We start from the raw sequence: 15,106 nt of genomic DNA on the forward strand, positions 1-15,106 counted from the left end.
ATACAGTGTAGAGCTCGGTTGACTATCAGGCGTTGGTATGGCCCCTGCGCCCGTTGGTAACTAGCTAAATGGCCCTGATGTTTGCAGGTAGCAGAGAAGAGTGGGCGGCCATGGCTGATTGGGTGGTTAGGAAGGGCTTCCTGGAAGGAAGTTGCGTGGGGTGTGAGGCATGAGTTCCTGGGTGAAGAGGAGGGCACTGTGGGTGTTGGGGCCGAGTCCGACGGGGGCTCCTTGTTCGAGGGGGTGGGCACATCAGTGCTATAGCCTGGAGGGCCTCCCTGGGAGGACAGACGAGAGTCTGAACTTTGTCCTGAAAGCTGGGAGGAGCCACAGAAAGGGTTCTAAAGAAGAGGAGAGATTGGCCTGGCCAGTTACATTTTGGAATCTTGTGTTGGCCATAGTGGAGAAAGGCCTGGAGGTGGACTAAGCTAGAGGCTGGGCAGAGAGCAAGCCTGAGCCTGAACCTGGTTGCAGTGGCGGGGGGCAGGATGAAGGTGGGGATGTGAGTGTTGAGAGGCTTGGTTTTCAGGAGAGCACGTGCTGAAGCACACAGGCTGAACGTCTTGTAGGAAAGTGTGTGCGTGAAGGACTGACTCATAGTTCCTGTCATTTTCTGCAGAATTCTTTGCTGCTTGAAGCTGTGTGGCGCCTTCATGTTCAAAACATTGTAAGCCTCCAAGAGCTGCTGGAAAGGTATACCAGTGATTATTTACCATTAAAGTAAATCAAACATTTAAGTTAAAAATTAAAATTTTATGTAACATGAAATTTAATTAATATTACATGATTTATTTTTTTCTAATCTAGTATGATTTATTTATATGTAAAACCAAAAATCACCTAGAGAAGCAGTTGCTTTATTATTTAAAGAGAACGTTTGTTATAACTGAAGTCTTCATCATGCACAGACTTGGTAATGTTTTCTTTGTATAAGATGTACAGTGCGATAAGATATTTTTAAAAGCTAAAAAAGAGACATTTAGGTAAATATGGGTGATAGAATGTGTGCAACTCTTACCTCCTGAAATCCCACCAACAGTCAGAAAGGGGGTTTTATAAAAGGAATAACCCCATAAGGTTGGGAGAGTCTAGGGGAGGAGAAGCAGGAGGCGGAGGGACGGGTGGTGAACGACTTAGCAAGTGAGCAGGCGGTGCGATGGCGCCGGGTGCCTCTGGGTGAGGGGGTGAAGGGGAGGGGGGCTCAGGATGAGCTGACTGAGAACACACATGAGGAGCAAATGGAGCTGGAGGTGGATTGTCTTCTCTGCTCTAGGCAGCCAGGCAGTCAGTCCTCCCCTGGTCGACAGAAGGCTGGAGCTTTACGTGTTTATTCTCTGGTCAGGGAAAACAGACAATGTCTAGTTTGGGGGACTGTCAAGCACAGTTGAAAATGTTGTATTGAAACCGGTGGCAGCATGACACGTGGGTCACATCCAGAAGTCGTGGAAGATTGATCAGTTTGACTACGTGAAAACCGTATCTCCCAGCATACATGCCTGATGTCAGGGCTCCAGATATATGAAGCAAAACCTGACAATTGGAGGGAGAGATGGACTTTCAACTGTGGTCATTGGAGCCTTCAGTCCCCCACTTTCAGTAAGGGGTGGATCACCTGCTCAGACCAGCAACGACCGGAGACGAGAGAGAGCAGCATTCGCAGCTGGTGCCCGCGGAGCGCCCCACCCGGCGGTGCCCAGCACCAGGGGAGGCCACCCGCTTCAGGCCATAAGCCAGGCTGGAGTAAGTTTACAAGGGTTGAAACCATACACGGCGTGTTCTCAAGTCACAAAAGAACTGCATAGAATCAACAAGAAGTTTTGGGAAATCCATAATATTGGGAATTAAGCAATAGACTTTTTTTTTGTTTTTAATAAATTTATTTATTTATTTTCATCTTTGGCTGCATTGGGTCTTCGTTGCTGCGTGAGGCCTTTCTTTAGTTGCGGTGAGCGGGGCTACTCTTCGTTGCTGTGTGCATGCTTCTCATTGTGGTGGCTTTTCGTTGCAGAGCATGGGCTCTAGGTGTGCGGGCTGCAGTAGTTATGGCACTTGGGCTCAGTAGTTGTGGCCTGTGGGCTCTAGAGCGCAGGCTCGGTAGTAGTGGCTCACGGGCTTAGTTGCTCCGCGGCATGTGGGATCTTCCCGGGCCGGAGCTCGAACCCGTGTCCCGTGCATCGGCAGGTGGACTCTCAACCACTGCGCCACCATGGAAGCCCCACACATCCTGTTTTTATTTTAATTAATTAGTTAATTATTTTTGCCCATGCCGTGAGGCATGCAGGATCTTAGTTCCCCGACCAGGGATCAAACCTGTGCTCCCTGCAGTAGAAGTGTGGAGTCCTAACCACTGGGATGCCGGGGAATTCCCCACACATCCGGTTTTTAGAGCTTACTACAAGACTGTAATTATCAAGAAAGTGCAGTCCTGGCATAAGGATTGACATATAGATAAACAGTAGGATTGAGGATCCAGATGTAAACTCACACATTTATGGTCAGTTCATTTTTGACAACGGTGCTAAGACCATTTAATGGGGAAAAACGGTCTTTTCAACAATGGTGCTGGAACCACTGGACATCTACATGCAAAAGAGTGGTGTTGGACTCTACTTCACACTACAGATGGCAACTAACTCAGTGCATCAGAGACCTAAACCTGAGGGCTAAAACCATAAACCTCCTAGAAGAAGATCTGAGGGTAAATCTACATGACCTTGGGTCAGGCAGGGGTTTCTTGGATATGACACCGAAAACTCATGCAACAAAAGAAAAAATAGGTCATTTAGGCTTCATCAAGTTTTAAAACTTTAGTGTGTCGGCCCTATCGAAACAATGAAAAGACAATGCATAGAAATTGTTTGCAAATCACATATCTGATAAGAACCTAGTATCTAGAATAAAAGAATTCTTAAACTTCAACAAGAAGAAAAATAATCCAATTAAAAAATGGACAAAGGATTTCAGTAGACATTTCTCTAAAGAAGACTTACAAATAGCCAAGCACGTGAAAAGATGCTCATCACCCTTATTCTCCAGGGAAATACAAATGTGACAGGTGAGGGCTCCCCCACCCCGCTCTGCGCCCAGACAAGGACTGTCCTGCAGGGCTGCTGCACTGCTGACGTCTAGAGCCCATTATCGCTACTCTCGCTATTTATTATTACTGAAATTTCTTTTTTCTCCCAAGAATAGTAAGCTACTCCAAATAAATAAACTATTTGAAAAAAGTGATTTTTTTTTTTTTTTTTTTTTTTGCGGTACGCGGGCCTCTCACCACCGTGGCCTCTCCCGTTGTAGAGCGCAGGCTCAGCGGCCATGGCTCAGGGGCCCAGCCGCTCTGCGGCATGTGGGATCTTCCCGGACCGGGGCACGAACCCGCGTCCCCCGCATCAGCAGGCGGACTCTCAACCCCTGCGCCACCAGGGAAGCCCAAAAGGGATGATTTTTAACATCAGTGGCAGCCATTCCTGATGCCCCTTGTACATCTGCTGGCCCTGTTGTGGCTTGGGACGGGAAGGCTGAGGTAGTCGCTAGCTCGCTGTCAGTGGAGTGAGTGTGAAAGAAAGTGGAATAATGGGGTCAGGTGAACTGTGTGCTTGTGCCCCCAGCCATGCCGACTCTCAGGCCGTGGTGGCCTGGCTCTCCAGGGACCTGCGCCTGCTGTGTGAGCAGACAGAGGCACCCTGTCAGCACGCCGACGTCGCCAGGGCTATGCTTGCTGGTAAGTTCACGGCAGAGGTGGGTTCCTGGGTACAATTGCTTTAGACCAGTGGGAACGCTTTCTGCTGTGACGATCTGTGGGAAGCAGAGCGGCCGACACACTCCAACAGGAAGGCATTGCAGTCCATACCTGTCGTTGTGGGTTTGCATTGAACTTGAGTTGTGGAAATGTCAGCTTGTTGACCCGGTGGGTTGGGCCGGAGCTGGTGTGTTAAGGATGTGCACCTGTGACCTGCTAGCAGAGGCAGGTGGCTCCCCCGGCATCCCAGCTCCCACTTTGGGGAAGCGAGAGTCCAGGGCTGATTTGACTGAAGACGCAGTTCCTAGACAATGCGCAAAGGACGTAGGGTCACAGATGGGTTATTTACATATCCCAGGGAGCTGGGGATGGGCCGTCCTCCGTCCAGGTCACAAGCGAGCAGGAGAGAGCACAGCAGAAGGCACCAGTGCTTGTTTGGTGGCCACTGGCTTTCCACGGCTCAATTCTAGGCGGTAGTTTTACAAGGTGCCCGGGAGAAGCAAAGTGGGAGCTTGGGCAGGAATCCTTATTTGAATGTGGGGACTGTGGGTGAGCAGGCCTGCCCTGCTGTGGACGCCTGGGCAGCGCCACACCCTGTTCTTCTGTCACCTTCCCTTTCTCTCCGAGTCAGCAGGCCCGCCGTCACACATACCGAAGGAATGCAGTCCACAAGTAAACGGAAACCTAGATGGGAGGGGTTCCCTACAGTTAGTTGGCTTGTGGACTGTTTTCCTTTGCAAAAGGTGCATTCCTTTTTCCTAAAACTTTCCTGGTGATGTGAATTATTTCCAATTCCTGAATCCTGTAATCTGGTCCCAGATTAAGTTTAAATTGAAATTTGACAAAATCTTTTTAATTTCAGTGCCATTGGTCGTAATCTTTTCAGAAGTTATGAGTCCATTTCCTGCCTCATTTCCCACAGTGTAATGCTTCCGAGCCCTAGAACCGTCCTTGTATGGTTGGTGTAGGAGATTGGCTGAGAGGAAGGCCACGTGAAACCCTTAGTAGATACTTTTTTGTTTTCAGTGAGAAAATCCTTCCTATAAACTTGATGGATTGTGTTTCCTTTTGGCATAGAGTGTGGCTCGGGGAAGAGGCTGTCCTTGGCTGGGTTCGGTGGTGTGGTCGGTGGGCTCCCTGGGGCCAGGAGCCAGTGTCTCCTCAGCTCCATGCAGGTCCTTACTCTGCCGGCCCCTCTGAAGCTGGTGGTCTGTGTGATTCACAGCTGTTCAGAGACCACAGTGTATGTAAATGCTTTGGTTTTGTGGGTTTCAGATTTTGTGCAAATGCTTGTTTCGAGGGGATTCCAGAAGAACGTGGATGTGAGAGGAACCGTGGGCCCGGAGTGGATGTCCCAGGTGGGAGGACACCGGGCCTCGTGGGGCAGCGGCTGCGACACGAGGGGCCCACGCTGTAGTTGTCAGCTCTATGCGGGGAAGTGCGCTTTGCTGTCGCCACAGGGCGCTCCCTGAGTGCAGATGTGAGGACACGGGCACGGGCCTGGGCGGTGGCCTCTCCCCCACAGCTCTGGAGGGTAAAGCCCTCCCCGCGACCCAGATCCTGGGCCGTGCCGGGGGGTCTGGAGACGAGCTCTTTGTGAAGCCGAGTCTTGCTTCACTTCGGGGTGACGGCTTGCTCGCTTGTGCCCCTGTGTAACTGCAGCGTTCTGTCCCCGCAGGCGGCCGGCGCTGTTCTCGAGAGGATGCTGGCTTGTGAGTGGCTCTGTGGCCGGGTGGCAAATGGCCTCCCTTGCTGCTTAGGGCTTCCTGTGGCTCGCCGCCTTTGCAGCTCAGTGCTGCTCCGGGGAGGCCTCTTTCACGGTTGTGATTGGGTCTGAACTCGCCAACTTGCTTGTTTCTCTCCTGCTGTCAGTTTTGGTGGCTTCACACTTGATCTCCAGAGCAGCAGAGGTGACCAGTTGAATGGTTCATGAGGGAAGCGTTTTCTTGCCTGCATATTGTGCTTGACTTTCAAGGCTTAAGTCTGGTACCACTGAGACACTTGGGATCTTGCAGGGCTTGTGCGTTGGGGGGTTCGGGGGCCTAGGAGGCCTGTGATGGCAAGGTGTCCATTACCTGACTTGCCCAGAAGCAGTTGGTCGGGGCTGTTTATGATGGACGGTGATGCTGTGCTGATGTCTCTTTTCTGCCTCAGCCGCGCTTGAAGCTTTGGCGGCCGGGATACAGGAGGGGTCCGCAGCACACAAGGCAGTGAGCTGCTGGTAAGTTCTGGGGGTGGGCCTGCCAGCTGAGTGGTCCCAGGAATGCTGGTCGCCCCTGAAGGCCCAGTGATCCTTTGCCATTGTGGTGACATCAGGAGCTGGAAAGCACTAGAAGTCCTCTGAAGATGAGGCCCTTCCTGTGGGAACCATGCCACCTCCGGGTCTGAGGGGAGGGGGTCTGAGGGGTCCCAGCCAGGGAGACCTTGCCCGTCATGCCTGCCCCGCAGGACCCTCCGCTTGCTCTCCTTGGTTCTGTGGAGGCACATCCAGGTACTTGGGGACCGAACGTTGGGGTGTCGGGTTTGCTTCAGAGTAACATGGGGTGAGGCCACCTGGACCTTGGCTCTGTCCTGGGAACCCAGGAGATTTCCCAGCATTTCCAGGCTTTGTCACTCTTTCCATTTTTCCATTATTTTGCTGCTGATTACCTCTTCTCCACGATTACTTTAATCGTCCTCAAACCTGCTGGGTGAGTACTTTACTCATCAGCATATAAAACACTGCTCTGTTCTATGTTTTATGCATTTTCACGATGTGCTGAGTCCGTGCTCAGACTTGTCCCGAGAGTCAGATCACGACTTTTCACGATTTTTATTTAGTTGCCAGCACTTAGAGTCAGACGTCCCCTCCCAGTCTGGGTGGCCATCCTGCCTGGAGCCTCCGCACTGCACGTGTGACATGGGCAGTTCACGTGGCTGCTAGGGCCCCGGATTCTCTCCCCTGAGGGGTCGGGTGGGGCTGATCATGACAGCCCGCTGTCGGCCCCGGTCTCCCTTTGTCCCTCCTGACCTGTCAGTGACATCCTGCTCCCTCTCCTTTTCTTGCTTCTCCTGTCGGGAGAAGGACGTCCTTGGCTCCGGGTGGGGTTGAGAGCCTCCATGTGCCGGGGCAGGATCAGGTGCTCAGTGGGAACCATGGCCCTGCCACCTCTGGTTCCCATTTCACAGATGGGGAGACTGAGGCTTTGCGACTGTGCTGGGCCTGGGTCCAGCCACTGGCGGTCGTCACCGTGGCCTCCGTCACCTCCTGCGAGGCCCAGCCTCCTGTGACCTCACTCTGGCCTTCTAGCTTCTCCGTGTGACAGCAGCTCCATTGCCTTTGATTCTGTTCTGTTGAAGCGACGCTCCCCTGGATTCCATTTCCATCTGTGGCACGGCAGCCTGGCTGGGGAGGCGTGGGCAGGGCCAGCCTGTGAGCCTGTGAGCCTGAGCTGGGGGTCTGGAGTCGGGGGCCTGCAGGTCCCTGGCTGCTTTGCCAGCGAGCCGCTCCTCGTGTGTGAGGTGCCGCTGTCAGGTGCTGACTCTGTTGAGTGGCGGAAACCTGCAGGGGTCTCCTCCCCTGAGATCCTCTGCTGCTTCTGCAGGTTCGGTGTGTTCAGTGGACACATGTATGGAAGTATAATTTCAACCGAGTCTCCAAAGAGGTTCTTCTGTCACACTCTGACCCAGATCCTCACCCACAAGCCTGTGCTGAAAGGTGGGTCCTGGTGCCCTGGGTGCCTCCCTTGACAGAAGCTCGGGCCACGGATGTTAATGCTGGGAGGATAGTCCGTTTGTCATTAAATATCTTCTCATTTGAAAGCAACACTTTCCCGTAAAGAAAGTTTAGAATTAAAGAAGCGTCACCCATTATTGCCAAAGTAGAATACCTTTAATATGAAGCCCTTCCTGTCTTTCTAAATAGGATTTTAAAACAGTGCTCGTACTGTGAATTCCAAGGTTCTGTTTCTGCGGCTCACGTCAGCATTTTCTGTGGGTGCGTGGCTTTCTGAAGGGTGTCCGACACCCGAGTCATCTTCTGCCTGACGCACTGTCCCGTGAGGGCTGGGCGGTCCGCGAGGCTCCTCATGGTGCCTTCTCTGTGGTGCTGTGTCCAGGGGTGCACGGAAGCCCCCGGCACAGGCTGCTGCTCTCCCGGAGGGCCTGGCCTGGCTGATGAGTGCTTTCCAACTGTGTCCTTTCAACACGTCCTCACTGACTGCTTATTCTTAGTGAAAGTTTAAAAGCAGCAAAATTAAAGTGTAACTGATGGGTTGGAGGATGTTTATAGCAAATACGATCAAGGATTACCAAAGACAGACAGTTCATGACATAAAAAAATGGCTGGAAAATGGGGAAATGGTGAAGTTCACATACATTTGGAAAAGTGCAAATTAAAACAAGGTACTTTATTGATACTGAACTTTTTGATGATTACTGATGAGACATTATGTGTATTTCCTCCTGAATGAAGTTTCCGACGCCGTTCAGATGCAGAGAGAGTGGAGCTTTGCAAGGACCCCGCCTCTGCTCAGTGGCCTGTACCGTAGGGTAAGTGCACAGGGTGGGGTCCAAGACCTGCTGCACGGGCTCTGTGGGTCCCAGGAGATGCCACAGCCACGGCCGTCCATGGCTGGACCGCCGTCCGGGTGCAGAGACCGAACTTTTCACTTGGGCAAAGCACCTTGTCCTCAGATGAGAACTCCCTGCAGCCACTGCTGGCTGTGGGGGTCAGGAGGGCAGGCGTCTCGAGTCTAGGCTGGGTCCGATGCGGAGTGGGAGGGAGTGGGGGTCCAGCTTTGACACTTCGGTTTCAGCTCTTCGTGATCCTGAGCCCAGAGGAGCTGGTGGGCCACTTGCAAGAGGTTCTGGAGACACAGGAGGTGAACTGGCAGCACGTGCTGTCCTGCGTGTCCACACTGGTGATCTGCTTGCCAGACGCACAGCAGCTCGTTAATGGTGCGCGGGGATGGGAGCCCCGTTGTGTTCCGTGCGTGCGTGTGCGTGCGTGTGATCCGTGGACCGGCGTTGGGGCGAGCCTGCAGGCGGAATCGCTGTGTCTGGCTCAGTGAGGATGGAAGCCCTTCCTGCCTACCCAGCCGTTGCCCTCTGGACCGCCCTCTGCTGTCGGCCTGCCCGTGTACCCGCTGCTCGGCTGCGTGTGGGCCGCCACCCAGGGCCTGGGGGTCGGTGTTGGGTGAGGGGACTGTCCTGCCTGCCCCCGCACCCCCGCCCCAGTCCCCGTCCACAGCCGTGCCACTGTTCTCACCTAGGTTGGGTGTCGCGTTTGCTGACTCATGCGTTCGAGAGCTGTGACCTGGACAGCATGGTCTTGGCGTTCCTGGTTGCACGGCAGGCTGCGCTGGAGGGCCCAGCTGCCTTCCCGTCCTATGCCGCCTGGTTCCAGGTGAGCCGCCTGCGCTCCCGCTGGGGTCGGCTCTGCCGAGGCTGCTCAGATTCCCATCTGCCTCATTGAGCCTCCTGCCGTCTCTCACGAGAAAATGAGTGAAATCCAGCAGGAAAGGGTGAAAGCGAACACAGCTGCCTTTTCTTGCACAGTGTGCTGCGCTGTGATTGGTGCCGCGTCTGTCGGGGAGCGCCCGCCTCTCTTCCCTGTTTCCCTCCACCTGCACGTGTTTGCCCTCTTCCCAGGCTGCTGAACCTGGCCGGGCCTGGGGGGCATCTTTGGGACATCAGCTTTGACGGCTGGGCGTGTGTGGATTTGGGTTTACGAGCCCTGTTCTTTGCAGAAGCTTTGGGTGGTGTAGCTGTGGCCTCTTTGGAGAGCCCGCCTCTCTCTGCATCCACCGGGCTCTGTGCCTGGTGTGCCGTAGAGATGGTGGGCGTGGCTCTTTCTTTCACGGAATGAAGCTCCCTCCCGGCCCCGCGCTTCCCCCAGCTCCACACAGCGGGCCAGGGGCTCCTGCTGGACACACGTGGACTCAGTGACTGCGTCCACAGTCCTGGCACTGAGGGACTTACCAGAGTCCACTCGGTGCTCCGAGCATAGGTCCAGTGGTGTCGGCCTTGTGTGCTCGTTCTGATGACTTTGTGCCTGTCGTCAGACAGCACAATTGTTAAGAAGAACCACAGGGTGTGCTTTGGAGGAGGAGCTTCCGTGGGCCTCGTGGTGTTGCAGGTGGGCCTCTTGTGGCTGGCATGAGGCGAGTGCTGGTCTCTGCAGGCTCATGGGGACATATTCAGGGCCGACACCTCTTCAGAACCTCCCTGCCCTGGGCACCCCCAGGCACCCCTGCGTGCCCTGGGTTCTATAAGAGTCCACTGTCCTGCTGTGGCCTGGGCACTTTGCCTGAGGGCCCACCCCTGCAGGGATCTCATCCGCTCAGACGGGCTTGGAGCTGGAGTGGAATGAATTCACCTGTGAGGAAGGGACTCTCGCAGGGTGGTTAACAAATCCTGTCTCTAATGTTCATAGAAAGGCACCATATTTACCATTTTCTCCAGCAATATATTTTTAATTTTTAAAATAAATTTTCAGTCCATCTGTTTAGCTAGGCCACAGCCATGCCGTCCTAAAGAAAAATGAACTGAAATGGCTTTGCTTCCCTTTTTCTGCTGTTTTTGAGGCCGGGGTGTAGCCACGGCCACCACACGGCAAGTCCTCCCGTCGCCCCCACCTCATGCCCATTCTCCCCACAGGCCACCTTCGGGAGCGCAAGGGGCTTCCACGGCTCCAGCAAGAAGGCGCTGGTCTTCCTCTTCAAGTTCCTGTCTGACCTCGTGCCCTTTGAGGCCCCCCGGTACCTGCAGGTGAGAGGCCGGCGGCACGTTCAGCTCAGGGAAGCCCCGCAAGTGACAGTCACAGAATGCAAACGCCATCCTGGGGTGTTGGTGCACTCCTGGGGAGGCATGTTTCTTATAGTAAATGCCCAGAAACCAGCTGCATGTGGTCCTAGGAGCTGGTGAGTGAGCAAAGGGGGCCTGGTGCCTGCATAGAAAGGGGGCCCCATACCACGGACACCGAAGCCGGCGAGTGCCCTGGGTCCCATGGTTGGTTTTTAAAAATGATATATTTTTATGTATCTGGAAGAATCTGCCCCCAGTGGCTGTGGACGTTCCTTCTGGGAGTGGAAGACTTCACGCTCCAGTTTACGTTCTTTATCACCATGTACATTAGTCTCATGATTTAGAAAGCGCCTTGCATTGAGCTTTCTTTTGTAATCAGATGACTATAACCAGCATCCACTTTGAGGGGTAGGGCACTTGGAAGATGAATCTCACCTTCTTTCTTTAATTAAGAAATGCGTATTTCATTTCAAAGAATACACGTGACGTAACTCACGCAGCCTGGAGTCTGGTCTCCCCGTGCATCTCAGTCCCTGCCGCCCCTCCCGGCCCCGTGCCGAGACCCTCACCCAGGACTCCGTCTGCCCCACCTCCAGCTGTGGCCCTGGAGTCTTTGGCTAATTCTTCAACTTTGTTGCCGTCAGTACGAGTGTCTCCCCCAGAAAGTCAGGATAGCTGACGGGCTGATGGACCTGCTCCGCCCTCTGCCCGCAGGTGCACATCCTCCACCCGCCACTGGTTCCCAGCAAGTACCGCAGCCTCCTCACCGACTACGTGGCGCTGGCCAGGACGCGCCTGGCCGACCTCAAGGCGAGTCCCAGCCTCCCCTGCTGCCTGCCCCTCCTCTGTCTCCACGGAGGCCGGTGCCTATCTGGGTCCTCACATGCGCCCGTGTCTTTGCAGGTTTCTGTAGAAAACATGGGGCTCTATGAGGATTTGTCTTCAGCTGGGGACGTCACGGAGGTAATGTCCCGGGCTTGTTGCTGAGCGTCTCTGCGTGTCCGAGCCTTTTCTGTCTGGGCCCTGGTGCGTGTGCGGCAGCCGGGGTGAGCTGTGCTCCAGGGCTTGTCCGGTCGTATCCACACTCTTCAGAGCAGCAGCGAGGGTCACCTTTTACAGGGATGCTTCTTCCAGGAGGTCCCCCTTCCCGTGGTTTCACGGACAAAGTGGTCTGTAAAACAGTTGGGGAAGGGCGGTGTCATGTTCTTCTAGGAATTACAGAAAAAAGTGTGAACTATATTTATGTAGACCAGATGTCGGATGGCCATATGCGGTGTGTGTGTGCTTTCCTAAGACACTCTTACTTCAAAGTTGCGAGTCTCTGGAGAGCCCTTGCTGTTGGACTGTTAGGCGAATACTTTAAGTTTTCTATTTAAGATTTATCGCTGTTCACAAGTTGCCATTTCATAATTTTTTTAAATCTCAAAAATTAGGTCTTGGCACCTTCCCACCTGAAAATCTTGCATTGGGATCCTTGTCTTTCCCAGAAGGGCAGCAGGAAGCGGGGTGGAGTGCACAGACACATGGAACCTGGGGGTGGCCGTGGCTCCCTAGAGGTGCTGAGCTCTCTGGGGCCGGGCCAGCAGTTGACCCCTCCTTGTGGTTTTGCTGGTATCAGGGCATTTGTCTGCATGTCCGCTTGCTCTGTCATGCCTCTCGCCTGACCACAGAACCGTGGCCCCGCTCTGCTCCTGCCTTTTCTTTTAAATCTTCTGTTTTTTTCCGTCCTCCCCACTTGGAGCCAGCCCCGCTGCCAAGCGGCCCAGGATGTTGAGAAGGCCATCATGGTGTTTGAACACACGGGGAAGATTCCCGCCGCCGTCCTGGAGGCCAGGTGGGGTTACGCTGCCGGAAGGGCTGGTGGGCAGGTGCTGCTGAGCCCCTGCTGTGACATGAGCTCCCTTGCGGAAAGCCCAGGCGCCCCGCAGCACAGACTGTTCAGAGGGACCAGACAGGCCCTCCCTGTGGCCACGATGACTTTCCTTGTTCATGCTTCAACGGTGACCGTGTGAAGCCAGCACAGGGAGTTGAATAGCAAAATTTTGTTGAATTTGGTGTGACGCCAAAACACGTTGAATTCTGGTTGCTACCAGTACGGGGTAGCTGTGGGGTAGCTTTCTTAAGGCTTTGCCTCTGAGAAACGCTCACAGCTTCCAGCTCCCACGGTCGACCTCGTGGCCGCGGATGAACCCAGGTTCCAGGGCCGTGCATCTGGAATCCTCCAGACTCTCAGGGTGCAGGTCACCAGCACAGAGTTCCCTTTGTGTGAAATATCCCAAAACAGTGGGAAAGAAAACTTGAAAACGTGATACAATGTCATAGCCTTGAAACGTGACACCACGTGGCCCACGCTCTGGCCTGCAGGGACGGCCCTGGACGGTCATTGCCCTCACTGAGGGTCCTCTGGTCGAGGTGGGGCACCCCTGAGCCTGGCCTTTTCTGTTGCAGCATATTCCGGAGGTCCTACTACCTGTCCCACTTTCTCCCCGCCCTGCTCACACCGCGAGTGGTCAGTACACGTCGCCGTGAATGTGGGGCTGGGTCGGCAGAGAGCGGGGTCCCTGTTGGCGTCTCACCCAAGTCCTGTCTTCCCTCTCAGCTCCCGAGGGTCCCTGATTCCCGGGCCGCTCTCATAGAGTCCCTGAGGAGGTATGCATGGCAGCGCGGCTCGTCTGGGGGCTAACAGCGCAAGGAGCTGTGGCTCTTCTGTAGAGAAATGTGTTTTGTCACATGTATGCTTTACTTATAAAAAGTTGGCTCAAAATTAGTCGGTTAAAATGTTAAAAAGAAAATTTCTTTGATTCTGAATATCACAACTTAGCATTTTTCAATGAACTTTTAGGATGATTAGTCTGGGAATTAAAGAAAATAGTGTTTTTGCTACATAATCATTGGGAAAGGAGGAGAATTTAAGGAAAGAGGGAAAAGGGAGAGGTGAAAACCTTCCACTGTGATGATTTGGGGAGAGTGGAGACCACGTGTAGAACGGGGGTCCCATCCCCCGGCTCACACTGAGGACCTCCAGGAGCAGAGAGGTGGTAGAAACAGAAAACGATAAACCCTGTTTCCCAGTGTCTTATGGGAAGTGATGGGTCCTGTGAGAAGATTGAAAAGATAAAGGGCCTAGAAAGTAAAAACAAGCTTTTTCATCTTATGATTAGGCCATTCTCTGGGATCCTTACTTCTATTTGTTTTTGGCATAAGATATTCCAAAAGTAAAGAGACCAGTAAAAAAACACCCCTATGCCCCATTCGCATTAATATTTTTGCTATCTTTCCTTTTTTCCTTGAAATAGTCCAGATACATCTTACCCCAGGTCTCTGATCCCCTCCCCTTTTCCTCCAAGAAAATCATTATCCTGAAGTTGGTGCATAAATTTTTCCTCTATTTTTTATCCTTTGTTTTATATGTTTATAACTGTAAATCGTGTCCACACACAAACACACCACACAGTGTGCTCTTGTGTGTTTTCAAAGTGGATTTGATAGCAGTGTGTGTTGTTCTGTGACTTGCATTTTCACTCCCCCCGCTGGTCGTGTGCTCTGGTTTGTTTAATGCTGTGTGGAGTTCTGTTGTGTCTGCAGACTGCCACGTCGCACCCCCCCGGGTGCAGGCCACATGCCTACGGAATAAATAGATGCACTCACCACCCTGGAGTTGGACCCTTGGGTTACTTCACGTTTATGTTCTGTTAGCGGTGCTTCAGTGAACACCCTTGGCTGTATCTCCATGAAAGCTTCAAAATTTTGAGTGCAGTTTCATTGATTCTATAGGTTAGCTTGAGGTATTTGGCTTTATTATGGTACTGAGTTTTTCCTTCCAGGAACACAGTACATCTTTGTTTATTCAAGTCTTTTACTAGTGTTTTTTCTTTATAAAACTCTTGTAAATTGTTGTCAGCCTTGCTACTCGGTACCTAGCTTTTGTTGTGAACTGCATGTTCTTTTCTGGCTTCTTCATCAGCTGTTGCTGAGGTGTAGGTGCCCTTGTTTCCGTTAACTGTTGAACTTACTCCCAGTGGGTGGTGAGATTTTCTATGCAGTCACGCTGTCCACAAGATCAAGTTTGCCTCCTCCTGTCTGATTATTATGCCTCTCGGTGTTTGTCACTGTATTGGGTAGGATTTTAGTATAATGAGCAATCGTAGGAGTGAAAGCTGGCCTCGCGTCTTGTTCCTGGCTGAAACAGGACTGCTTCTAGAGTTTTACCATTTATTTATATATATATATATATATATATATATATATATATATATATATATATATATATATATCCTCCTTACCATATTAAAAGAGTTCCCTCTGTGAATTCGCTAAGGACTTTTAGCAGGAATTCATGCTTTTTTTTTTTGGCAACCCTTAAGATGATTGTGCTGTTCTCCTGTCATCGGCTATGTGATAATTACATTGATAGGTTTTTCCACTGTCTTTGCGTTCCTGGAATACCCCCTAATTGGTAACAGTTTTTTGTTTTATGAACTGCTGAATTTGGTTTACTGATACTTTATTTAGAGTTCAGGCATCTGTGTCTCATTTTGTTACACTCACCTTGGCTGCTTTGCCATTAAGGTATTTGGTTCC

At 52.4% G+C, this 15,106-nt stretch overlaps 1 protein-coding gene across 1 annotated transcript in view; it reads left to right on the top strand.

Moving 5' to 3' along the window:
* The window catches only part of FANCA (FA complementation group A), a gene marked incomplete at its 5' end in the record, with an annotated part of 49,833 nt that overhangs the window by 8,668 nt on the left and 26,059 nt on the right, over positions 1–15,106 (top strand). The window contains 15 exons of the mRNA XM_082863010.1: positions 620–693; positions 3,609–3,721; positions 5,015–5,097; positions 5,418–5,451; positions 5,894–5,960; positions 7,324–7,436; positions 8,193–8,269; positions 8,536–8,677; positions 8,992–9,125; positions 10,379–10,489; positions 11,240–11,335; positions 11,429–11,488; positions 12,271–12,359; positions 12,974–13,034; positions 13,125–13,174. Of these exons, the coding sequence (XP_082719136.1) occupies positions 620–693; positions 3,609–3,721; positions 5,015–5,097; positions 5,418–5,451; positions 5,894–5,960; positions 7,324–7,436; positions 8,193–8,269; positions 8,536–8,677; positions 8,992–9,125; positions 10,379–10,489; positions 11,240–11,335; positions 11,429–11,488; positions 12,271–12,359; positions 12,974–13,034; positions 13,125–13,174 (1,304 nt within the window). The remainder of the gene's footprint in view (positions 1–619; positions 694–3,608; positions 3,722–5,014; positions 5,098–5,417; positions 5,452–5,893; positions 5,961–7,323; positions 7,437–8,192; positions 8,270–8,535; positions 8,678–8,991; positions 9,126–10,378; positions 10,490–11,239; positions 11,336–11,428; positions 11,489–12,270; positions 12,360–12,973; positions 13,035–13,124; positions 13,175–15,106) is intronic.

The sequence above is a fragment of the Leucopleurus acutus genome (genome assembly GCF_964270905.1).
Source record: "Leucopleurus acutus genome assembly, chromosome: 20".
In the NCBI taxonomy this organism is placed as follows: Eukaryota; Metazoa; Chordata; class Mammalia; order Artiodactyla; family Delphinidae; genus Leucopleurus; species Leucopleurus acutus.